The sequence below is a fragment of the Temnothorax longispinosus genome, chromosome 1 (assembly GCF_030848805.1).
Source record: "Temnothorax longispinosus isolate EJ_2023e chromosome 1, Tlon_JGU_v1, whole genome shotgun sequence".
In the NCBI taxonomy this organism is placed as follows: Eukaryota; Metazoa; Arthropoda; class Insecta; order Hymenoptera; family Formicidae; genus Temnothorax; species Temnothorax longispinosus.
Genome location: NC_092358.1, coordinates 10919307 through 10946049, shown reverse-complemented (window position 1 = coordinate 10946049; position 26743 = coordinate 10919307). Strand labels below are relative to the sequence as shown.

General features: G+C 36.5%; 1 protein-coding gene across 4 annotated transcripts; it reads left to right on the top strand.

Annotated features, from left to right (window-relative positions):
• Positions 1-1004: 1004 nt before the first annotated feature.
• Positions 1005-22895, top strand: Oatp26f (Organic anion transporting polypeptide 26F). 4 transcript variants are annotated; one of them, XM_071769713.1, is made up of 14 exons: positions 1005-1243; positions 3626-3687; positions 3789-3841; positions 14030-14249; positions 15722-15890; positions 16308-16446; positions 16800-16977; positions 17289-17391; positions 19868-19989; positions 20118-20381; positions 20610-20811; positions 20911-21061; positions 21157-21539; positions 21873-22895. In XM_071769713.1, exons 3-14 carry the CDS (start codon positions 3797-3799, stop codon positions 22057-22059), a joined length of 2163 nt encoding a protein of 720 aa, XP_071625814.1. In that variant the 5' UTR covers positions 1005-1243; positions 3626-3687; positions 3789-3796; the 3' UTR covers positions 22060-22895. The 4 variants fall into 4 exon arrangements, with proteins under 4 accessions (XP_071625814.1, XP_071625808.1, XP_071625831.1 ...); XM_071769707.1 differs by lacking the exon at positions 3626-3687; XM_071769720.1 differs by lacking the exons at positions 1005-1243; positions 3626-3687; positions 3789-3841 and adding an exon at positions 12549-13597.
• Positions 22896-26743: the final 3848 nt, after the last annotated feature.

Below are 26743 nucleotides of genomic sequence, written 5' to 3'. Positions count from 1 at the left end.
TGCTGCTGTAGTAAATGCTATTACTGCTTCGATAACAGAATAGAAATAATTCGTTATTATAATAAAATAATTTGTATACCTATTTAGAACAAAACTATCTTGAACAAATAACGTTAGTATTCTATTTGCTATTTACAAAATAACTGATAAGATTTGCTTTTAATATATAACCTGCTATTTAGCTTTTTCTCTGTATTTAAACTGAATATTTTTATCTTAAAAATAGATTTAGTATATAATCGTTACAAAAACACACTTACGTCAAATAATAAGTGTATTTCTTGGAATATTCTAATAACCACTTATTATAGCTGATGGCTATAGTGACTAATAGCAAATACAAACATTATTTAAATTTATGAGGCAATTGAGGCAATTAAAATAAGAGTCTGATTTAGACTTTGAATTTATAACAAAAAAAATCATTGATAAGAGTTATTCCAAATACTTGTTTAATAATAATTATTCGCAAATTAACTTTATAGATGTTACATGCATGTATACGCAGATAGGTATGTAAAATTACAAATTATTTTATAAGCATAGTTATATATTAATAGAAGAGATAAAAATTTTATTCTTATAAATATACATCGTCTACACAAATAACATATTGATGACATAGATAAATAATGTATAATTTATTAACGTTGAGACACATAAATTTGAAAATTTATTAGGCAAGAAAATAATATAGTTGTTTACACTTATATATATAAAATTTATGTATAAATATTGTTTAAATATAAATATATGTTATAACAGATATAAAGAGATCGCGATAATACTTTATATATATGTAAATAAAGAATTATGTATAATTATATAACATATATAATAAATATAAACATAAATAGATCCATTATCACACAAGAGAGACGCGTGTTGAAAATGTTAAGCGAGCCCCGCGCGAAGTTACGCTTCAGCGCGTAGCTACGTGACATAATCCCCACTCTGAAGCCAGTCACTGACTTGAGACTACATCATGTTCGGTTAGTTAGTGAGCGTCCAAGGTAGTCGTCTTGAACTCGTGGACTCGTTCGCATCAGCATACGCGAAGTAAAACACGATGCGTTCATATACATACCGCGAGTTCCCTACTTTCTAAAGACAGAGTTCTGCCGGATGTCACCTGCCACAACGGAATTACATAATCATGTGTTGCATCGCATCGATATGGATTACACAACTTTATTTTCAGTGTGCATTCGAATTCATCTGCTTTTAGATATTTTTTAATACGGTGAGTAATATAAGATTATATAACGGTAAATATTTTGTAATTGTAAACACACGTCGTTATTAATTGTAAATACATCGCGCGCAAAATTACGATATTATAAACAAATTGTTAACATATTATGTAAAATAACGATACAGCAGTGTTGAATGTTTATTATGATAAAATAGATTCGATTTAGGTTTTACGTAAACTTTCGCACGTGTATTTTTTAAGCTTGTCATGTCAAATGTCAGAAGGCAGAAAGGAAACGGAAGACGCATCTACCGTTTAGAATACAGCTATAATCACTTCTCATCTTTGTTTTGTTCGTAAGCCTATGCTTACGTTAATTAATTATATGTATAGCGATGCGAAAGAGACGCACAGACAGACGCAAATTAATTAACGGAAGCGCCGTCAGTATCCATTGAGACTCATATAATTAGCGTGGCCGAGTCGAGAAATCGTCGCGGTATAGGTACGCTGCGCGGTTTACAGCAGTTTCCGACGTTTTTTCTTTCTCGCGTTATTTTTCAATTTTTCACATCGCGTATGTATTATTTTAAGAGAATCGGACAGAAGAAAGAGAAAGAGTCGCGTAGAGCGACGATTGAACAATCCGTGACGATAAAAACTTTTATCCCGCCCGCGGCAGGGCCATTACGACAGGCTGAAATAAATGTTATTACGTATTCGTGATAAAGCACGATTTCTTCTCCGATCATATAGATTTTGGAAGCAATACGTTATAGTATCCTTGTGCCAGCCTCTTTAACCATTCGAGGAAAAACGTTACGACGATGAATGTATATCGCTTCCTTCGATTCTATTCAATTGCGATTTATTAAAATGTTTGATATTTTTGCGGGTAATTTCCGTGAACAAAACAATTTAAATAGTAAAATTTTGCATCTTTCTAGGACGTGAAAAAATATCTTTATTTTTCGGGCTATCATACGTTTATATTTTTACGATAGAAACGCAAAAATACTGTCAGAACGTTGGGTAAAGATTAAAGAGAACGAAAGAAATTACACTTAAATAATTCAATAAAATTTTTTGTTCACAAAAACTAAAAGTTTCTTTTTGTAAAAAAATGTATATACGGTTTAAAATACGTTTAGAAAAAGAATAAGAAATAATTAAAATAAATAAATAAGTAATGCAAAAATTATACGATGCAATAAATCGTGTGGAAAAAAAATAAGAAGATTGCTAATGGAAGAATTACATGAAAGACGTTTCGATTGAATCACGTTCGGTTGCGACACTTGATCCACCGTATATATACATTTGTGTATTTTTTTGTCTCTCTTTGGATTTTGGATAATCCATATCGGTCATGACGAAGCATTATGCATTCTAAGTTTAGAAAAATGTGACCATTTTTTCTATCTTATCAATTCGACCGTGAAAATGCAGAACGCACCGTCCTAACCAAAAGTATGCAGGAAATACTAAAAACACCGATATTAATTCTCTAGGAATCCAAAGACAAAAAAAAAATACATAAATGGTTACGGCAAATCTAATAGAATATAAAAGACGTAGATTTAGTGACTGTATATATATAACTGTTACTTTTACTTTCTTTTTATTAAAAAAAAATTTTGTAAATTGTTTTAATTTTTGTTGTCATATTTTTGTTTGTTGATGATCTACTTGTGTGTAAAATATTATACTGGTAGCATTTTTTAATGTTTACACTTTTTTTCTATAAAACTCGGATATTCAGAAATTGATAATTTTTTATGTAAATTATGAATCAATCTGAAATTTGGCCTCGAACTTTGAAAGGAAAGTACAGAGTATAATATTAAATTTTCATTAACCTCGTAGCATTTTGACAAACTCTCCGGAACATCCTTAAATTGATGCTTGTGGACATGTGACCGTTTCACTTGCGCGAGTGCACATTCATCATACTAATTGTAAGACGTTACTAAGTATTAAACTTTCGAGAAAATGTATTATAATAGAATCGAAAGTTTTCCCACCGGTGACCTACTACATATACAAACCTTAAATTCGATTCGTATATAAAGATTAAGTCTGGACACACACATTCCACGCAGGGTGCATAATAATTTAATAAGTGATGTCCATTATCCTGTTACTCCGATTGTTGTGAACATTATTACGCATTATTTGCATTTATCAACGATTGTCTTACAAAGCTACTACAGCGACATTCAAAAACATTTACTCTCTCTTGACATTTAAATAAGGATACGTGAAAAATGTTTGATTTTAGCGATACATTTTTCGATCGCTTTAAAATCGATTTTCTAAAGCAAAAGTCATTTTTTCAGCTATGTGTGGTACATGATAATTAACATATCCGAGCAATATTTTCAATGTTTTGGTCATATGTTATTTTAATTTTAAAAATACATCTTACAGATTTATAACACTAGCTGCTATTTTGCTATGTTGTCAGCCACGGGTATTTTCAGAAATAAATGGTATAACACTATTTAATAAATCGTTATTCAATAATATAATTATTTTACAAATTAATAATTTATATCAATTTGTGTTAATAAATTTTATTATTATTTTACAGATCGCAGCATGACAGGAATATACAATTTAGGCTATGATGGCGTCGAACCAACGGTAAGTTAATAATATTAAATAGTAATTTTATTAAAAGATATGAATACAATAGATATGAATACAAAAGATGAATATATACCGTATTCCAATACAGTCTAATAGTATTGAATTATGAGTATAATAGTAATTCATAAAAATATTATAATAATAATACTTTTTACAATATGTTTTAACTGGAATTATTCATGAATTATACAAGATTTTGTTTAGCATTAAATATAGCTAGCGATTGCTTTACAACGATTATTTAGACATGTATGATGAGTATAAGAAAATTTTTACACGAAGTTCTTGCAGTGTTCGAAATTGAGATAATTGAATTTCACTTGCACCCTGTATTGTTATTATAAGAGTAATTTGAATGCTCGGAATCCACGTAGTACCTAGAGGGAAGATAAAATTGATTTATCTGGCTTCTCGTCCGTCGTTGTTCTCGACTCTTAATTATTTTTCAGAGAATGTAAAATTGGCAAAAAAAGTCACGCGTTCGGTCTATCGTAAATATTAAATTTAATAAATCATTGCCACACTGCAGTGCATAAATAAATAACTTAAATGTCGCAGTTTATTTTAATGTTTTATTGCCGAGACAACATTAACTTTTAGATAAATTTTTTACAAATGCAGCTGATTATTGCTTTATATCCATACGGAATAATTTACCGGAAGGTTTTACCGAAGCTTTATAAAGTGACTTGGAATCATTATGTATCTGTTTTGAATTATGTTTCTTACAGAGAGAATGTTATATTAATATTTATTATTAAATAATGTATTTAAAAAAATATTTAAAGATATAGAATAATAATAGAAAAAATTGATTAATTTTTCTTATATATGGTTTATAGAATAAAACCATTCTCTCTGTAGGAAACATAGGTCAAAAGAAATTTATAAAAACATTACTATGGACTTTTCTCTCTATGCATAGGATTTTAAATTATCTTATAAAGCTCCGGTAAAATCTATTTAAATATTTAATTGTTGTAACAACTTTCTACAATTTTTAAGAATTTTACTGACGTTGTTGTTACACAAACGTTTTTACTGGAAATGTGAGAATTATCTTCTGAGGTCGAGTCAATAAAACTTCCTCTATTATTATTCTTTAATATTACATCAATATTATATTAAAAAGCATGTAATTATTTTTGGTCTTGTGCTCTTCTTTCTTTAATAAACTTCAACTTTATTTTAATCTTATGGATGATAAGGCAGGAGTTTGCCACCGTATCCTATCGCATGGTGTCTCGAAAGAATAAACAACTGCCGTAACCCAGCGCGTTTTACCTGCCCCAACGGTGTTTGCGAAAATTTGCATCCGCATACTCTGAAAATTTGCATAAGTATATGTAAGGCGAGGCTGTTGGTAGGTTCGAGATATTGTCGAGCTTTTCTCCGGACAGATAATATAGTAACATATATCCGTGTTTTAACGAAACTTGTAGAAAGCCAGATTGTTATGTGGGTTGTATTTTTATCCTTTCATATATTCTTATGGTTTTATAAAGTTTAGGGAAGATTAACTATTTAGCGTTTGCTGTAACTTTGATGATTGCTTTCGCTGAAAATACGCAATAATACTTTTATTTTCCTTTGCTAAATTGAGTGCAGTGTGTTTTTGCAGAGAAATTACTTCTGTTTAATCTAATACGTTCGTATATATGCGTTGATATTATTTCCATAGCTGTTTTCCCTGTGGATTGATTGACTTTGGAATAGTTACTTTTTGCGATTCTGGTTTTTGCAATTGACGCCTCCGGACTTTTCCGATTGAACGATTAATTTCGGGAATAAATATTTGTAAAACGAGGGGTGTAGACTTACGAAATATATATATTTATTTATTGGTACTTTTTACATATCGCATCCCGAGAAAAATATTGTCACAAACAAAAAAATTTTTATTTATATTTTTATTTTACATATTTTCCAACCTTTGACTGCGTGCCGACTAGATTTGTCAGACTTGAAACACAGCTTTACTACTCCAACCGGACCGGACCGCAGTCAAAGGTTGGAAAATATGTAAAATATAAATATAAATAAAACTTTCGCGCATCATTTACCGCGCTGGTTCTTAGTTAGCCCGGTTTATTCGTCCAGATTTTCCATTAGAACCTATACTTCAATATTTAAAAAAAAATTGATTTTGAGTTAACCTCATAAGAAGTACTTATGCCTAAAATGTTACGTGCTATAATAAAGTGTCACAAATCTATATGCAAAATCCGCTGCACGGAAGCATTGTCATTCTTTTTAAGTCGGTATAATTCACAAGTAAATTGACAAGTGAATCACAGTGGACCTCTTCAAAAAACAGATTGTTTTATTATTACATTTATTTTATAACCTTTTGGTATTTTAATAAGTTTTCGAATGTGCACTTACTCATGTTGACTCTGATTTATCCAGTTATGTCTTTCTCTTATTAAATGTTGTTCTAAATGCATATGGCTCGATATAAATAAGATATTACCACATCCCTTGCATCTTGCCGCATAATTTGGTAAGTCTTCGTAATATTGCTGTAAGTGTTCAGATACTGTATAGTCTTTATCGCCAATGTTATATGTGTAAATAAGTGTTCTCTGAAATATTTTAGAATATTGCTTAGCGAGAGTAACAAAATTTCTTCTCTACAAACTGCGCACCTTGCGAACTTTAACGTTGCATTTTCGAATTGTACGATATGACTGAACAACTCCTCGCGTGTCACTTGTGTTAGAAATTCCATTATATCCGTTTTGTACTGCAAAGTGTCTGTTACTAAATACGTCACTGAAATGACCTCTCAACAAGCGTTTGAAATACTGCTCACAAAGGAAAAAAGAAGTATGATTTATTTATAGAAACGTATGTAAATGGAGGGGTAAAAATCACAGTGGTGTAAGTCAAATTTTTAAAAATATTTTTTCGTGTGCATAGATGCAATTTATATATTGTATAGATTGCATCTATGCACGCGAGAAAAAATTTAAAAAAAATTTGACTTACACCACTATGACTAAACCCCTCCAAATATAAATATATAATTTGAATTTGCCTAACTATCAGATCGTACAGTTCTATCTTTGTTTATCCCCATTACTAATTTTAAACTTATGCTAAAACACATACAACGCTTACACATGACAATTTAAAATAGCGATGACAGGTAGACGTACAGTAAAAAATTATATATATATATATATATATATATATATATATATATATATATAATATATATATTTATATAACCTAGTTTCATTAGAACAAAATATTGTAATTGTAATTGCGTTAGTTTTATCTCACAATTCAAAAAAATTGAATTAAATTTGTTTTTCCTCTCTCCTAAAAATTGTGAATTTTTGAGTTGTGACAGTATATATTCTTCTTAGGATGCGATATATCTTTTCGATATAAGATGCACGTTAGTGTAACGGTTGAAAATAGCAGTTTAAACGTAGTAGAGTGTACTATTTTCCGTCGTTCTTTTTTCATTAGAAAATCTGACAACTCTTGAATAGGGTAGGCTGTAGCGAACGCACGGTTTTGCTTTTCATTCCTATTGTAATGCCTTATTTTCGGTAACATCGCTCGTATGGACGAAACAGTTTTGAGCCGACTTAAAGCTCGGAAAAGAGCGAACCGAGCGCGATTGCGCTGCAATTATGAGAAGTAGCGTCGCCTGTCACGACGGAGATGTCGAAAAAAGAAAATAATGGAAAAGGGGGAGACACAGAACGCGGAAGTCACGGCGTACTTCGACATTGTCTCAATTAATGGACCGTGCTCGAAAGCTCGAAAAATTGTAAAAAATGGAAGGAGATAAAGGGAGAGGGAGAGAGAAGAAAAGAGAGAGAAGAGAGACGAAGGGGGAGAGAGACAAAGATTGCGTTGCTGACTTATAAATAATCAGCCAATTTATATGAGTAAATGGGCTAAAATAATCTTGTTTTATGTAAGCCTTCTAACAATTTTTGCAGAATAGCACAATGCATGTAATAAAAAAACGTTTATTTAACAAAACTGTACACGTAACTTGAACGTGTTTATGTCTGCAGTGCAATATCGCGAATATTACCCATTGTAATCCATTGTAAACGCACATTAACATGTAAAAAAGTATAATTATGTAATATTCGTTGTAAGTGTATTATGTCAGATTTGTTATGTATAAGCGTGTACAAAGTCTAAGAGTGGGGTCTGACGATGTTTTTGGGCATGTTATAAAGCAGAGACCCTCAAGTAAGAGTCTGGCCAATTTGACAAATAATGGTAGCTTTAAAAACAATGCACTCTATATAGAGTTTATATATTAGTTAGAGACACATGACAACGTGTTCTGTATGACAAATCATAACAAATATAGGCTGAATTCGTTTTGACGCTTTCGTTTTTGTATTTTGAATTGGTTCTGCCATGGTTTGTCAACACCAATCAGCACACAGTCGATCAGTGGCCAGGCTCTTACTTGAAGGTCTCTATTGTAAATGAATGACGAGGCTGAAAAAAAACCGAAGTAATCTCTTTCGTTATTTATTTATAATAAGTTAGAATCTAAAAATAATATCTCGTAAATGAGCATTTCTACATTTAACAATTTCTTGCGTTTTTTCATAAAATATTTTTTATTTAGTAAATTTTGATTTTGATTTAATTATTGAATTTGTTGTATGTATTTTGAGTTGAAAGTTATTTTGAGTTATTCGTTTTAAACGCGTCTTTTTTTTTAGGTAGCCACTGTAGACCATGTCATTTCTTCACAACACCCCCTAAAAAATCTGTGTGTTTGTCATAAAATCTACATAATCTAAAATTAAAATTTCAGGAAGAGAAGAATTTCAAGAAAGAACAGGTTACACGCGCAATCGTGTCACATTGTTCTCTAATTGTTCGAGAGAAACGGCGCAAGAAAGAAAAAAATACTTTTTCTTTGCGTTTGTTAGCAATATCGCGCGTCAATGTCGGAGAAAGTGGATGAGAACGGGAGAGGAACGAACGGTCTAAATAATTGGCATCTGCTTCACGAAATGCCTGTTTGTCGGTTGAGTGCCGTTTAATTTGCATTAACAAGCTGTTTGGCATATTCACTTTGCATACGCCCGTAAATCGAGTTACTCCTGAATATAGTTGTTAGGAATGCATCGGTCACGGACGTAGGTACGCTGTAAACGCTGTTGCGAAAGTTGTCGATTGATTAGAGGGATGGACTTTTCGTTAACTTTCCATTTTCTCTCGTCGTTTCAAGAATGCAGATATATTGCATTGTACACGATTGTATTAGTTACGATATAATTACACAAATCTATCTCTGAAAAATTTTTTACGCTGTTGCGACTACCCGGGTTACATATTTACACCGGGTATTACGTCAATACAACAATCAACGGGAATGTATAAAATCTCTATTCGCCGCCGGTTGCCTGTCTGCGTCATATCCGCGTTTTCAGCTTGAAACGTGTAGCTTTTCCCAGCAAAAAGCAAAAGCGGAGGAAATCTAAATGGCAAGTGGCGCGCTTTATGTCGCACGCCACGAAACGGCCTACCGGCTCTCTCGCTCGGGAAACCCTCGCAGGGAAGAAAACGTGTGTCGGCATAAAGAAACGTACCGGAATATCGAACGTGACGGTATAGACATGCACAAAGCTCTTTGGAGACACTCGTTTTCATTTCGAACGGGAAAAGACCGAGCGGCGAAAAGGGGACGCCGCGAAAGTATATTTCATTACTACAGCAGAAATCGACTCCATCCCCCGGTTTGTTTCTTCCTCCTCATCCCGCGGTCGATGGATAATCATCGCGAGAGGCAGGAAATATTTTACGCCGCGTGTAAAGGACCCTTTATCCGATCGATAAAGGAATCGACTATACGAATCGCGACTGATGTCAGTCATTTCTCGAAACGACACGATCGAGGAATGCACCGACCAATCATTCGCGCATTTTTCAGTCAGCTAGTAGGTTTTATGCCGTGACTCGCATTCGTATAAGAGGATTAAAAGAGATCGCGATGCGCGTATCAAGAGGCACGGACACACATCGAGCGACTTCCGCGCGCCCGAAAGCGACGAGGAGAAACAGAACGTGTGACGTTTACGTGCGATAAGATCTCGTGCGTAACATCGGAATTTAAAATTAATTCTGACTATCTCTTTTATTCTTCTAATTTGTCTTTGTTGCTACAAACTGTGCTTCTTGGGGACCGCAAATTATAACATTATTAAAAGCTTCCTCTCGCGATCTCCATCGTGTTGTAACCCGCCCGAAGTCGTCCACGCCCTCGAGCATCGACACGAGTCGTTGTTTGTCTATTGTCATAGGCGTCACGACACATGTCCTGTCTGGATAGAAAATTGCGACGTTTGTCGCAAATTTATTTGTCATAAATTCCTCCTGTTCGATAAAAATTATACGTTTGTTCTCGAATAATTTTTCGAAATTGCGACATCAGTTCTTCGATCGAGGATCTTCGTAACACCTGAGGCACGAGAAGCGTTTAGCATAAATTTCGTAAGAAAATTCGGCGCCTATGGGGTGAAACGATCGTCGTAAGAGACAACGTCCGCTCGCTCCGTCTTCCCGACGAGCAGACCCATACACGGCAGCCGTAGTACACTCTCGCAAGAGCGGAAGCCATGAATCTTTATTAAATCCACGAAATTTATGTCGAAGCGGTCGCGTGGATTGTGAAACGTGCGCACCCGCGATGGTCTCCGAAAGAGTATTTATTTTCTCCCTCATTCCCTCTCCATTCCCCCCCCTCTTTTCGTGTGCAACATGCGCAATCTCGGTTTAGCCCTGCTCGACCGCGTTTACATTGTGTAATAAAATATGCCACTCCACGTATGTATACCTTACACACGTATTACGCGTAATGTGGCTCTTTTTTTTTTGTATTTTCGGTAACGCTCGTCCGCCTTTACCGAGCGAATAATCACTGTCCGCGAGGCAGATGGATGTGATATTTAATTTGATATAGTAATTAACTGCCACCGCGAGGGCGAATACCTTTCATTCCTACGCTCGCATAATTCCTGATTTAAAACGACGTCAGCATATGATTCTGCTCCGTCCTGTTGTTTCGCCGTTTTCCAACTTTTCTTTTTTTTTCGACTACTTCCGCCGCATCGATCGCAGAACAGTTCGATTTTATTGCAAAATACACTACACGGTGAGGGTATTCCTCTTTTGCTCAACGAACCCTGCATTTTGTGCTCTAGCCTCTTTAAGAGACGATATTATCATAGTGATTTATTTCGATCTTCTCGCCTCTCTGCGTACCAGCGTTATTGCTACCATAAATTCAGGCGCGTCCGCGATGTTTGATATATCCGACCTGACCTACGCTTGTCTCTCAGTTGTCCGCCTCTCCCGCGCACTTAAGAAATTTCGGGCATTTCCGCGAAAATGTTGAAACTTTCCTAATCGACGTCTTGCTCGCTCCTTTCCATTCCTTTTTCGCAGATTTATGAATTATACCTTCTCATACAATTCATATAAATGTACGTGCACTTGTTTTATTAATTGTTTTATCTGTAATACCTTACAATCAAACATATTTGTTAAATCTGAGATCTTTTGTTTTGTTCCACATCGATCATTTTTATCATATTCTAACAGTCGCGCACAGCGAATGGAATTTTCTGATAAACAAAATATAATTGCTATCGTTGGCAATTAAATAATCAAAATTCAAATTTTAAGCCGAAATACATTCGATATATATTTTGTAAACTTTGTCTTTGAAAATTGTGTAATAATAAGTGTGTAATAATCTTAAGTACAAAATTTTCTTACAATCACAGTCAGATCAACACTTATCGATTTTGTAAATCTTGTAATTGATTTATAGTTGAGTCTACGATTTTGACAAAAGTAACTTTAATTGCTTATATATTTAACAAAGGTGTAACGGACGCGGCAGTTTAAATCGAGTTAAAGCTGTTGATAAACATAATGTAAATAAAAGTATTAGCCTTATCTATTCTTGCAATATTATTATTCATACAAGATAACACCATGTTCAAAAAGAAGTGTTATCTCTCTTTAAAGAGTGATCGAGATAGATAACGAGCGTTCGTTAATTAGCGGGCAACGATGTCGAGCCTCGTACATACATACATATACGTTAAGCGCTTATTAGTCGGCTGGAGCTTCGCGCAAAGAACTCTACGTTATTACGCCAGGCGCATAAATTCTCCGCAAAAGCCAATAAACTTGATCATATTTAAATGACGGATGGAATCGGGTAGCTCGTACATCTTGATGGCGAAGCAACAGCTTAGTATAGGGATGGTTTATAGCGGATTGGAGAAGAGTAGGAAGAAGAGTGTACAGTGTAAGTCGTAGGTAACGATAGGAGAGGAAGGGAGAGAGAAAGAAGAAGGGTGAGGAGAGAGAGAGAGAGAGAGAGAGAGAGAGAGAGAGAGAGAGAGAGAGAGAGAGAGAGAGAGAGAGAGAGAGAGAGAGAGAGAGAGAGAGAGAGAGAGAGGAGAGAGAGAGAGAGAGAGAGAGAGAGAGAGAGAGAGAGAGAGAGAGAGAGAGAGAGAGAGAGAGGAGAGAGAGAGAGAAGAGAGAGAGAGAGAGAGAGAACCGGGGTAGAAGGGGACGAAAGGAGAAAAGGTATATGTCTGTGATAAAAGCGCGGGTGGTGAGTTGAGGGATAGAGAGAGAAAGAGAGAGAGAGAAAGGGGAGAGATAAGGGAAGAGAGAGGGGGGTTGTCTATATCGCGTTTAAACTCAACGGGGAAAACTGTGAGAGTAGGAGCGCGAGCGCGAGCTTGAAGCGTGGGTGCGGACTTCAGTCTTCAGTCGCGTGCGACGCGCGCTCTTAGCCGCTACGTGCTACGTTCCTCGGCTCCGATTTGACGCGGCTGAAAAATGAATGCGAAAGAACGTGCGCGCGTGGAACTAGACATTTGTTTGCGGGTTATTAGAATTTTCCTGATGGAAGTATAATACAGACGTGTTTTTCGCTGCAATAAATTACTTTGCGCTGTACGAAAACCCACTCAGTGCACCAACTCGGGACCGGCGAGTAAATCGAGAAATAAATTGTGGGCCGCGGGTTACAAGTTACAACGATAAAATGCGGTGTAAACGATAGATATTCGCGGTTGCATCGATATATGGGAAACGCTATTAATTTGCGACTCTCGATTACGCGAAATCGAAATTGACGAGTTCGATGAGATGAAGTACGATCTTCGTGATACTGTCTGATGGAACGATGTACGTTTTACTATCGGCGCTTCTTTGCCGGTTGGGAAAATTGTAATTAAAGCTTTGCACAGACAGAAATTATTAAAAGAGAAAAAAGAAGCGCAAGATGGAAAGTGGACGTAACGGCGCTTCGAATAAATAATGCTCGTCATCGAGCAAAAGAAGTGCACACAAACTCTTATAGCTTTGACAAAAGTTAGAGGCAGCGCGGTGAACTAATCGTGTTTGACTGTCTTATCTCTTATCAATTGATAAAGTGGAGGTTGTTAATCCAAAGTTGCATTTCTTCCGCGCGCCGACGTTTCTCTCAAGAAGGTTCACGGAAATCGCGATCTCTGACCGATCAAGTGTAAATGATCTCTGTCTAATGAGACGAGATCTGTTGATGTTTTAATGAAATATTTCAGTACTAAATGTTTGCCAGATTTTTACGACCGACTGTCGCCGAAAGATAAAAGAATGATTAGTAAAAGCTAAGCAAAATACGTAGATTCTTATCTCGCTTCGTGGAAATTATTGACAATTATGAGGGACAAGTTCACATTCAGCGTAAGTATCGTTTGTACGGTGTTGCAATTGATTCTTGTTTTTTTTTAATTCTGTCGCGATTTGCTAGAAGAGTTGGGAAAAAAAGAAAGGATAGAAAACGTCTGGTTAATATTTGTTTTGTAACCATCAGCGATATGAAACGTACAGAACGCGTACGGACGGCTATCAGTCGAGACCGTAGGTCACAGAGATTGTAGCATATTCTCTTCTATTTATTGTTAGAGCCAATCATGTCGTTTTGCGCACGCCGCGTGAGTTCGCTGAATTTACTCTTACCCGTTCTATTTGCTATTTATTTTGCATATCGTATTTTTTATAAGGCTGGCAGGGCAAATGTTGGCGTATATTGGAAAACCGAAATGCAATATGCAATATGTTTTATTTATATATCCTAAAATGATAGAGATAAATCCTCGCCGATGTAATTTACAGTCGGGGGTGCCGGACATGCACGAGACCCTGTCTAGCTTCCCGGAACAGTTTGGGGACGGCCCGAGAAAACCGGAAATAAAGCCGGAAATTCCGAAGGAGACGGATAGAACCGCGGACAATCTGAAATGCGGTTGGTTTTGGTTCAAGCCAATTTACTTGCAGAAATTTCGCACTGCGAAATGGGCGCTTTTCTGGCTGTGCTGGGCCGGGGCGATGCAAGGTACGTAGTTTGATGATTTTTTTTCATACGGAGATTCGCTCGGCGCGAATCTCACCGCGATGTCTGATAAGCCTGTTAGTGTTGCTCAAAAACAAAAATTTTAATTATAATGTTGTGAAGACGCTAACTGGTTAATATATTAGTTTGGTGCAAAAAATTAATTATTTTTCCGTTAAGTTTTTTAAATAAAAAATACAAAGTTTTTTAAAAAATAATTTAAGAACTATTTAAATAAACGAAAATATTTTTAATTGGAAAATAGCGTATTTTGAAACCAGTGCTATCAGTGACGATAATTTTGCTCTAATTTTGCTGCAATTTTATTTTTAGTCTTTTAACTACGGGTATATATTCTCGTGCCTTCTCACAATCGAACGAATCTTAAAATCGTAAAATCGCTTATTGACGACAGCCGTGTTTCGCGAAATTTTCGTTTTGTCCATTGACGACAGCCGTAGTTGAAACGTTAAACATATGAGACAGATATGAGACATGAAACCTTTTGCCTCAATCTCTCGGTCTCTCCTTTCGAGTTTTGTCATTAGCGTTGGTGCGCGAAGCGTTAACTTTCTTCCGATCATCCGAGATTAGACGCGAGTGTCAGGGACGCGAGTATTTTCAGACCGACTTTCTCATCGTCCCGCACGCCGTTATTATAAAAAGACATCGAGCGAGTCGTATCTTTGCATACATAATTCCTTGATAGCATTTGATGCGTCACAATGTTATCGCACGGGCAATACGGTAATACTCATACGTTTGAATTCGCAATTTCGATGCTTCTACATGAAAATAAGCGCAACGGGGGTGATGATTGACGATAACGAGGAAATTGTCCGACCGATGTCTATAGTTTGCGTATACATCAAGAATCACGGAAGAAGGAATAACACATCGATGAAGAAAAGAGAAAAAAACTTGAAAAAATCCGTCAGTCGCTGAAAAGCGTGTAAATTCGCCAATGTAAGAAATTTATTTCTGATAAAACTTTCAACGAAATGAGTGTTCTTTCTCGCCAGACGTGATTCTCTTTAGGATTAAAATATGTCTAAAATGCATCCTAAGGGAGCCATTTACTCGGTGTTCCTGTAATGTAAGAGAAGTTAAGAAGACTAACGTTTTATGTGCATTATAATATCATTAATATCATTAAAATCCCAAAAGTGTGCAAACATACATCGCGTGAAGACAGATTAATTACAGTATGTTTAGGACAAAAACGCGCGTGACTGATAAATTCTCATTATTTCGTAGAATTTGTCCGTACGTCACGCGCGTTTTTGCTCTCTATTGAAAAGTCGTGTATAATAATTTGTAATTGGAATTTGTCGGTGGGTCGCAAAATTGTTCTTCAATTGTAAAACAAACTGCCGGATTTCGTGCAGCAAATAAAGTTGGTATCGAATAGGTTGCAAATGAGCCATTGGTTACATACAACACGCACGCACACATACGTATCTTCGTTGTTCCAGGGATGGTCGTGAACGGTTTTGTAAATGTCGTCATAACGACGATAGAAAGGAGATTCGGACTAAAGTCGTCGGAGACCGGCTTGATAGCGGGCGGATACGATATAGCCAGCTTCCTTCTTCTCGTACCAGTGAGCTATCTCGGCGGCCGCGCAAAGGCATCGAAGCCAAGGTACGCACGTGTATGTCGTCGCGCGCCATTATCTCACGCATTAATATTAATACCGATATCGTTTCTACGCGACGACTCTCATAAATATTAATCCTAACGTCAGTCCGTCCGACACCGTCCGACGTTAATCCCCCATCCTGTTTTCTTTGCTGCGACAACGCCTCGGAACCCCTCGCCCGCGTAATCGACAATCGATAGCCCTTCCGGAGATCTTGAACCTCGTCGGCTGGAGATAGTTTCTCTAAAATTACTTTATCCAATTAAAAAAAAAGCTAGCACTGTCAAACAGCGCGTATTCAACAATGATTCATTCCACTTTTTGTTTGATTTGACTTTGAAAATACAGTCTAGAATTAATCGCATTCTTTAAATGTTTAAATCTACCCTGTTTCAATCGGATGTTCTGGGCTGTCGTAGGTATATCGGCATAGGAATTCTAGCCTTAGGTATAGGTAGCCTGCTGTTTGCGTCTCCGCATTATCTTGCCGGACCATATAGAGGGGGTCAGCAAACAGAGAACACATGCCAAAGTGTCAGCAATATATCGAGCCACTCGGTAAGCGAAACAAATTAAACTACAGTATTTAAATTTTCCATTTACATATCCGGTTTACTTTATCACCAACGTGACAAGTTTAATCGAGACGGCTCGGCGCGGCGGCGTGTCCCGTAACACCTTTCCAATAATACACCGGTTATATCACGTCGAGACCACACGTTAAATTCTCTCCTAAACGAAATTTACATCACAATCGATAATAAACACAATACACGTAATTAAATGCGTGCGTTGCGACTAATCGAAACTTGTTTGTAATACCGTGCTTTTCTCGATTTTTCCCACTTCTATTTACGTAGTTTGCCTAGTGAACCGGCGACGCCAGATTTATCATTATTTCGGCCACTCAGATATCCTGCACGGATCAATCTACCGTACAAGCGGAGCTAGAGCCTTACAGTGGCGTGTACTTAACCATATTTCTGGTAGCTCAGCTGTTACATGGCGCCGGTGCGGCACCCTTTTATACCCTCGGAGTTACGTATCTAGACGAAAATGTTTCGAAGAAAATGTCTTCGGTGTATCTAGGTAAGACGCGCATAAGCAACTCAAGTACATATGTTTGTATTGAGTACATACTGGAAAAAAAACAAACAGTTGTTAACTTAATTAAATGCCTTCAATTAATTACCATTTTTTAAATTGAAATATTTAAGTCAAATTACATCATGTTAAAAACATGTCGTATTTAAACTTTAAATAGTTAAATATTTCAATTAAAAAAATAGTAATCAGTTGAACTCATTTTTAGTTATAAGTTAACAACTTTTTTTTTCTCAGTGTATATGTCAACTTTTTCTCGATTGATTTTAATAAAACAAAATGTATCGTGTGTCCAGGTGTTTACTATACCATGGCCATAATAGGACCAGCATTAGGCTACGTTGTCGGTGGCGAACTACTGAAAATTTATACAGACTTTCTTACGGTGGATTCTTCAACGTAAGTATTTTAATATTTAAATAGATGTACGGGCGCGCGCTATCTTCTGTTATTAAACAATATATATATCTCAGATATCTTTATTTCCTCAAGAAGAGAATGAGAGTTCGTTGGGGTGTTTTATTTGTGCAATGAGTAGTTACAGAATGTAGTCGCGTCAAACGAAGACAGGGGAAAAACGTGTAACGACCGCGGCATCGGAATTCGTCTCTTCCCGTTGTCACGCTAAACGTATTTCCCACACCTTTTTTTTCCCTGATAACACACGAGAACGTTTAGTCGCGCGTCAGCGGCAACTTTATTAAATTCTCGCGAGGATTTATCGGTCGTTCGCGTCTATCTCTCCGACGACCGAATATACGCGTACACACCGCCGCGCCGTGTATGTACGGACACGATACGGATAATGCGCGTGTCGACGCGCGCGGTTTCGAACGCGAATAACTCACCGATCTGATGGTATGCAAATGCGCATATTCCTCATTTCGCCACTAGTATTCGAGCGATGTGCGTACGCCGTGCCGGTAGTTTGCGGGAAATTCGATATCGATTGCAAAACGATAATACATAAAGCATTCGATTAAGTAGCGCAAGCGCGCGCGCGTAAACGATTGATCCGATTAGTTGATTTTCAAGAGTAATTATCAAACGACGACTCTGCGGTTTCGACACCCGGTTGTCGTATCACCCGATACGCCTCTCTCGAAAAAGGCATATATATATTTAGCCGAGAGGCATGAAAACGCAAACACACACGCTCCTTTAATGCACCGCGCGCCGTTAAAAATATTCCCCAGGATTATTAGAGCGTATAATGGGCCGAGATTAATAGCGCGTGTAACTCCATCGATATACAGTGTATCCCGTGGGGAAAATGTCAAGTGGCGAACCAATGTTTGACGACGACGCCGATATTACCCTTCAAAACTGTTGGCTCATCCCCCTCAGCACTTAGGACACAATCAAGTTCCATTTGTCCTACGCGTCTCCCCGAGGACTCTCCCCACAGCTACGCGCACCCTTTCGTCGACCGTTGAGTCATTCTGTACCGCGCGAGAATCAAATTAATCGTTAGCCGAAGAGACGATTTTTCCCGCATCTTTTCACATACACATACATACACGCGCGCGGGCGCGCTTTTCGAAGCCTTATTTACGCGAAATATAGGAATGAATAAAATGGAAATGAATCGCGATGCATCCCTACAATTAATGGTGCTCTTGCGATTGCAATTACATCTTTGTTGTTTTACGAGAAACGAGATTTCTCAAGAAAAAGGACACAAAAAATAAGGCGAAATTATTCGCGTAATAGGTATACGGCTCTCCGTATCGCTGCACGTAGAGTCGTTCGTGCATGCGCCGCGTTTAATTTCGCAGGTAAATGAAAAGTTTCATGCCGGAGATGCAGCAGCGGCAGATGTAGCTGGCTTCAAGCTGGCTTGAAATGAATGACTTCTCTACGTGCACCTTTCCGCTTTCTCACTTTCAAGTTCCTGCGATAAGTTGCGTTACATTATAGCTATGGTCGTGTGTCGTTTCTCTAGTAATGGCTTTCGGGCGTTATATAAATTATTCCTTTTCTCGAACCAAGTATCGATTCTTTCGCATCAAGTGTCCTATCCTCTCTTTCGTATTTATCGTATTTATTACCTTTCAGAGAATTTTAGCACTGCGTTATCAATATATTTCCATAATTTTACTGGCTCTGGAAACACTTAATAAACATTCGTAATTAATATTTATCAAAATATTCAACAATCCTTTATGTTATTGATATTAATATTTATTTGGATAACATGATTTGCGTAAACTTCGATTTTACGAGAAATATATTCTATATAGATTGGTATATTCAATGAAAGGTATATTCATACTTTTTTATATCTGCGATAAAGATATTTTTTTTTTATTATTATATATTTTCGTTTTAATTAATCAATTATACGTTACATCGAGCTTTGATAAAATTACTTTTATTCGGTTAAACGATCGTGTCATCAATGTCGAAAAGCCACGCAAGAGGGACGTTCGCTGCATCTCGCACTGGCAATTAATCAAAGAAGTTAGTTTAAGTTTAAGCTTTGTTGGACGAGAATTTCTGATTGCGCGGAATTAGAATAGTTAACGTTAAATCATCATCAGATAAAAAGTTAAACGAGAACATGTTGATCCCGAATACGCCCGAAATAATCTCTTAGGTGCACATCTTTTTCTGGCGGAGAAAAATCGGTCAGATATTTTTTTTTCGCGTCAGTTCATTCAGCCGAGATAAAAATGAGAGCATCGAGATGTTCTACTTTCGTTCTTGCACATATTTACATCCATTACCGTTAAAAGGGAACTCAAAATAGAGAGTATCGAAATCCCGAGATCTATATATATAGAATGAAATGCTAAATATATTTCCAAAGGCAAAAGACTTGCCAATATGCTTTATCGAATATCTATCGCATCCTAAAACCGTTGAATTTTAGGATTGGGTTAACTTCTGATAGTAATGTCTGGATTGGTGCATGGTGGATCGGTTTTTTGGCAGCGGCTGTCATGTGCTTCGTCATCGCGATACCGGTTTTGGCGTTCCCGGCAGTTTTACCCGGTACGATTATTCTCACCTTATACACTCTTAGATAAAATAATAATGAAATAAACTTGGAGATATCAGGTAGATGTTCGGTAAACGTATACACCCAAGCACTCTGTAAAAAGATCGGACGGTTTAAATAGGATCGGAGGAACTAGCCAAGGATAGGGTGTCAGAAGCGCACGAGAAGTCGACTCGATCTTCCACCGCGGCGACGGGGGAAGCGTTTTCCAAGATACGAGAGCTGCCGCGCGCTTTGACCGAATTACTTGGAAATCCGGCATTTTTTATGCTGAACCTGGCAGGTGCCAGTGAAGGGTTGCTGATCGCCGGATTTGCCGCTTTCCTACCGAAACTGATTGAAAATCAATTCAGCGTCAGTGCCAGTTCGGCCGCGTTGCTGATGGGTGAATAATATCACAATTCAATTAATCTATCGTAGTATAGATATAGCATGAATTTCATATAAGCGCGGCTCGTTATGTGGAATCATTTACATAAAGCTCCGAAAATAATTCGATATGAAAGAAAGTGACGCGCCAAATCACAGTAAAGAAGTTTTAACAAGTATCAATTGATGACATGTTGATTAATTACCGCTATACTGTTTATATTACAAAGTATGGTTTTTTCAGGATTGGTGACTGTACCGGCGGGAGGCGGCGGTACTTTTCTCGGCGGCTATTTGATAAAACGTTTAAACTTGCCCTGCTCTGACATTTTGAAATTTTGTTTGCTGGCTACAACCGCTTGCATCGCTTTCACGCTGTGTTTTGCTTTAAACTGCCCGAACTTAGACTTTGCCGGATTGACTGTTCCTTATCAGAACATCACGAGGTTTGTACAATTGATATAGATTTATCCTAATGATAATGGGATTTAGCATATTAGAAAAGTGGCTCGTTTACTTGTTACACAAAGATGGTATCGTTACAGAAAGATCGCGTTATCTCTCGAAAACACCTGCAATAACGGCTGCGGCTGCTCCAGATCGCAATTCGACCCTATATGCGGTGTCGATGGAATCACGTACTACTCGCCCTGTCATGCTGGCTGTTATCGGGAAACGCCGATAAACAATGTCAAAGTATATAACTATATTCCCCTGGCCTGGTATACTTCTGGAATAGCGGAATTTCATTTTTACGCGGCGAATAAATGTCGTGACGTTTCTTCTTTTAGGTATACACGGATTGTAGCTGTATACACGTGCCGGCGATGAATTTGACGAGCGACGATACCGGCGACGTTGTCCAGTACGAGGCTATCAATACTACCTGCGCGAGTTCATGCTCGTATCTGTGGCTGTTTATCGTCCTGGCGTTTTGTAATATGTTCATGACTTTTCTCTGCACAATGCCGGCGCTCTCGTCAACGTTGAGGGTCGTGCGCGACGATCAGCGATCGTTCGCTTTAGGCATACAGTGGATCAAGGTTCGGATTTTAGGAACGATACCGGCACCTATGGTGTTTGGCGCTCTTATAGATGACACTTGCATCTTGTGGAACGAGACGTGCGATGGCAGAGGGGCTTGCCTCGTATATGACAATTATTACATGAGCAGGTTGGTAAATTACACGAACAGTGGATCTTATAGAGAAAAAAAGAAGTGTTAAATCAAAACTTATATACTCATATATACACGCAACAATCTATAATCTTTTTATAAAAATTTTCATTTTTTTTGGGTTGAATTAAATAAAACTTTGTTTAATTATATATAAATAACTTTATTCAAGCATCAAGTTTTTTTTGTTTAATGCAATACAATCTTATTTCGAAATTATAGATTGTATATATACGGGTATACATATAAGTTGCTTTGATACTTCTTTTTTTTTGTGTACATAAATTGCGGGTTAATCCGAAGTCTTTCAAATACAATTTCTTTACATAGATACATGCTCGCACTGGCATTTATTGGGAAAGCGGCTTCGCTGCTCTTCTTCTTCTTGGCATGGTGGACGTACGTTCCGCCGAGCACCAGAGGCATCGATCAGAATTCTCGGCAGCAAACGACGGCTACTTTAATGCTAAGTGACACTTCACAAGAAGTTGAAATAGTACCAACTGCGATAGCGTAATCTCGGATTATTTCGTTTCTTTTTTTAGAAAGTTATTCTTTTAGAACTGCTATGTTATAAAAACAGTAGAAATAACTGCGGTTTATACACGGATAGACAAATTTTCTGACATTTTTCTTTGCGGTGAAATCCACAAAACTCTGAGAACTAGAATGACTCAAATTATAACGAGAATATCGTCGCAACTATACATAAACAGATATCACAAGCTAGGATAAATATGTATATGTCAAGTGTGAACAAAAAGTTGTCATGAAAATCCTTTTCGCACGCTAGAAAGTAAGCTTTTGATAGCCCTATATTACCGAACGTAGCTCAGAAGCTATAAATTCGGAAATCAATAAGGGATGTTAAAACATATCCGGATAGTCGTGCCAAAGAGCCTATAACACTAAAAGTTTTTGCATTTTCTTTCGAAACCCTTTATATAATGGACAAGTCTCAGTGCGATGAATTTATAAGCACGGACCAAAATATCCAGTTTGCGCGGCTCCTAACGCAAATTTTTATATAACCCTACATTCGCTGCCTGTCAATTAAAGATTAATCAATTGTATTTCCTATAATAATAAATATCGATAGTACTTTATACCCAGAAATGCGACTTATACGTAATTTCGAAGTTTTTCGACTTATACGTTTTTTCGAAGGTGGTTTTACCATGTATCAACCTTGATGGTTGTCGTATACTGTATTACCGATTTGATATTACACTTTTTGCGCCGTTTTTCGCTGTAATTATTTTTATTAAACGGAAAACGCCCAGTATGCCTATATAGAGCACGTATTTATACATGTCATCAATAAAAAAACTAATGAGGTATGTTACACTTTAATCTTTGTCTCTTCCAATATGAGATTTCTCACATCATCTTTCTTCTATAGAATATATTTAGAACCAAACCTTATAATTCTGTTTTAAAATTATGAAATATTGTTAAAGTACTTACATTAAAACTGCATATTTTAGAAATATGTCAATTAGGTATTATTTAAATATCTTCTGTGCTTTTCTACAGATAAAATATAAATGTTAACTATTAATAACAACTGATAAATCAGGGAACGAATTTGATACACGTCGTTCAATACTTCCATGTAGTTGTCGATAAAGTTGTTAACGATATGTACTTTTATTTAAAAAAAACTGTTTTATTGGTATGATATATTATTCACATTTCAACTGCATTATTTAAATATCTTTTATTATGTTGATGGGTTTAAAAATGTTTATCATATTTTCTTTTTTTTATTTAGCGGAATTTTTTTACTTCAACACTTAAAAAAAAAAAAAACGTTTTTAACATTTTTAAAATTATAAAATGTTAAGAAACCCTTATTATTCACTCACATTTATTATTCACCTAAACAGTCATTTTATTCTTTTTACGGAAATCAACACGATTTATGTTGCAATGCACTGCAATTATTTTATTCTTTTAACTGGATATGTTAAAATAGTTTTGTACAACAAATTTTTTTCAATATAACACATTAAATATTACAATTAACTTTTATGTAACATTTTCTGTTATTATCATTTTTATTGTATCTACACAGGGTGATTCAGGAAAGTTTAATAAATATAAGAGGTGAGAACATTGATCATAATGAAGAAAAAAGTTTGTACAAACGTGTTCGATTTGGAATCGTTTAATAAGATAAAGCGAGTTGGATTAGCCGCGGCAGAGATGAAAAGCCTGAGAGAAACTGCATCCCGGCCTTTTTCGTGGGTCGAATTAAGCCCCTGTACATACACTACCGCCAGTACATCTATTTTCAAAATTGGTACTACGTAGCCACGTTCATTTTCAGACACTATCGATAAAACATCATTTTGGTGCGCGTCCGTGCTACATCAGCAAATGTAATATATGTATATATATATGATGTATATACATTTGCAGTTTTTGCAGATGTAGCACGGACGCGCACCAAAATGATGTTTTATCGGCATTGTCGAAAAGAGAAAAAGCGAGAGAGGGAGAGAGGGCTGTTATATATATATAAGTAGATATTTATATATAAAATATAAATATATATTTTGTATATAGATATATTAATATATAAAATAAGTTAATATTTATCGATACATGTAAGATATAAATATTCTCGATTGTAATTGGTTGAGGATCAGTTGAATATTTATATCTTACATGTATCGACAAATATATTAACTTATTTTATATACCTATTTATATTATGTGTTAAATATCTAATAGCCCTCTCTCCCTCTCTCACTTTTTCTCTTCTTTCACTTTCACACTTCCCAGACAGCACAATGTCCAAAATCGGGACATATAAGAAGTCTTTTAGCCATTTTTTCGTAAGATATCTAAAAAAATGTCTAAAAGATGTCTTTTAAACGTCTTATGTCCCGCTTTTGTACGTGCTGTCTGGGTTATTTCAAATATCAGAGATATGTATCTCCTATTAATTTAAAAATCCGAATACGAGACAATATAGGCCTTTATGGAAAATTTTGTAAGTAAAACGAATAATATTTGGGGAACATGCAACAGAAAATGTTTTATAATTTTTAAGTATCTTGACGACGACGGTTTATCGTTTTTTATGGTATGCGCGATCACCGCGCTGCAAAAACGATCGCGACGAAATTTTTTAATTTTCTACGAAGTTAGATTAGGAGCACATACAAATAAATTTGAAACATTTGTAAACGTAACGAATCTTACGTGAACGAGGAAATTACGTGTGTTTTTCAACGGAAAACGAAATTGTATTCGCATACACACGGTTGAGCTTGTTAATTCGCACTCTCGAAGTTCATAGTTCATACGAATTTTGGAGCAAGCTAGCTCACTCCCTCGTTCGCGATCGCGACAAGTAAAGTGAGAACGCCAAACGCGCGATCATTCTCTTTAATTACTCAATAGATTATTAATTCCCGTGCTTAATGAGAGATTCGAGCTATTCACCGAAGCGTCTTTCCATACACGATTCATTCATTCGAAGTAGAAATCGAAACGGAGGCAAGAGATACAACACGAATTCCGAGGTTATCGTCTCACTGCGACACGCGGGACAACGATTCTAAAGATTCGGGATGTAGGTATCGCGCTTCGAATCATTTGTCTCTCATGCACAATTCACTTACCGATCACGGCACATTGCAGGAGACCCGTCAAATCACAGCCGGGAGGAGCGGGAGGGTGATACGTATGGGCGTCCAGCACGGCACTCGGCGTTCATTTCAGCCATCCCACTCGTTGTAATTATCATCGTATGTTTAATGGTCTTCAGGCAATACTGCCCCGAAAACGGCCAGGGCGAACCAATAGTTTTATGAGCCGTGAGGCGTGTCTTTTTCCAATTGCATTGACGCGACGCAAGTATGAGCCGTGAGGCGTGTCTTTTTTCAATTGCACTGACGCGAGTATGTGTAGTTGTGTGTGTATGTCCGCGGTGTCGGGAACTCGGGTTAATGCCGTGGGTTTGTTCGGTCCAAGGAACTGCGCGGATCACTTCCCCCTGCGGCCACTCGTTGTAGTCGACACGAGAAGAAACAGTATATTCGGCGTACATTCAGCTTGCAACACACACGCTCTGTAATCGGAGGATTTCTTTTCGTTCGCGAGAAAGAAATTACTTACACGAGCGACAACGTTTCGCCGCGACTCGTACCGACGTTCAACGAGTGATTGTAGTTGACGTAGTGATTGACGCGCGATTGTAGTTTATTATCCGCGAGTATTTCTCGCGAGTGTCCTGTGCGGTGAGAGGTGAGAGAAGGAGGAGGTCTGGGAGAGACATCGGGCCTCAGCGGAGCAACCTTGAGGTGAATATCATCTACATAATAATTCTTTTCCATTTATTTAAATTGTTTTATTTTGATAAGTTAAGAATAATTAGAAAAAGAGAAATTATCTAATTCTTGTAAAAGATCTTTTTCAGTAAATAAATAATAATTGTACGCATTGCTAAATATTTTATTGAAAAACGAATTAGAGGCGCGTAAGAATTATCTTTTGAAATATTGATCATTTTGAACGCTTCTTTAATTTGAATTTTATGTTTGTATGTTACAGTATCATCGTAGCTACGTGAATAACTCCGCCTGTTGCGCATCGGATTAATTGGTGAGTCAGAATTTTTTTTTACTGAGGTAACGAATCTACGATTAATCAAATATAGAGCAAATATATCTTGGTGCATATTGAATTATGACAATAAATTATAGTATAAATTTATTACATCTCGTAGATACGTTGCCTTAAAATGGATGGACTAAAACTAATTATGACAAATATTTAATCTTGGTCACTTGTTTATTGATGTATTGTGCGATTGTGCTTGAGGAAATCTCGCACACTTCGCACACATAGAGCTCGCAAAGAGCTCATTATTATTATTAGCTTATTTATCAGTAATTTATTTTATAGAAAACGCGATATAATGGTTGTTAGTTATTAATTACTAAAATTTATTTTAACAAAGCACCGATTTTACCATAATTTTTTGTAGCCTATTCATCTATTTTTGTATGAGAAATTGACTTTACACCAGAGTCAAGTAATATATGACGTAAAATTGTAAATATCCTGTCAAAAAACGCTGAAACTTTTTAAATTATTTTATAATTGATTGTATAATACAATTATATATTCAATTTTTCAGTAATATATATGAATGTATCAAAAATAATTTTGATAGGAAATGAAAA

Bases quoted from the DNA above. Each gene is read 5' to 3' on its own strand.
- Oatp26f (XM_071769707.1), top strand. From the start codon at position 3,797: ATGACAGGAATATACAATTTAGGCTATGATGGCGTCGAACCAACG. The intron at 14,250-15,721 runs GTACGTAGTTTG...TCGTTGTTCCAG, and splicing joins CTGGGCCGGGGCGATGCAAG to GGATGGTCGTGAACGGTTTT. The intron at 15,891-16,307 runs GTACGCACGTGT...GGGCTGTCGTAG, and splicing joins GCAAAGGCATCGAAGCCAAG to GTATATCGGCATAGGAATTC.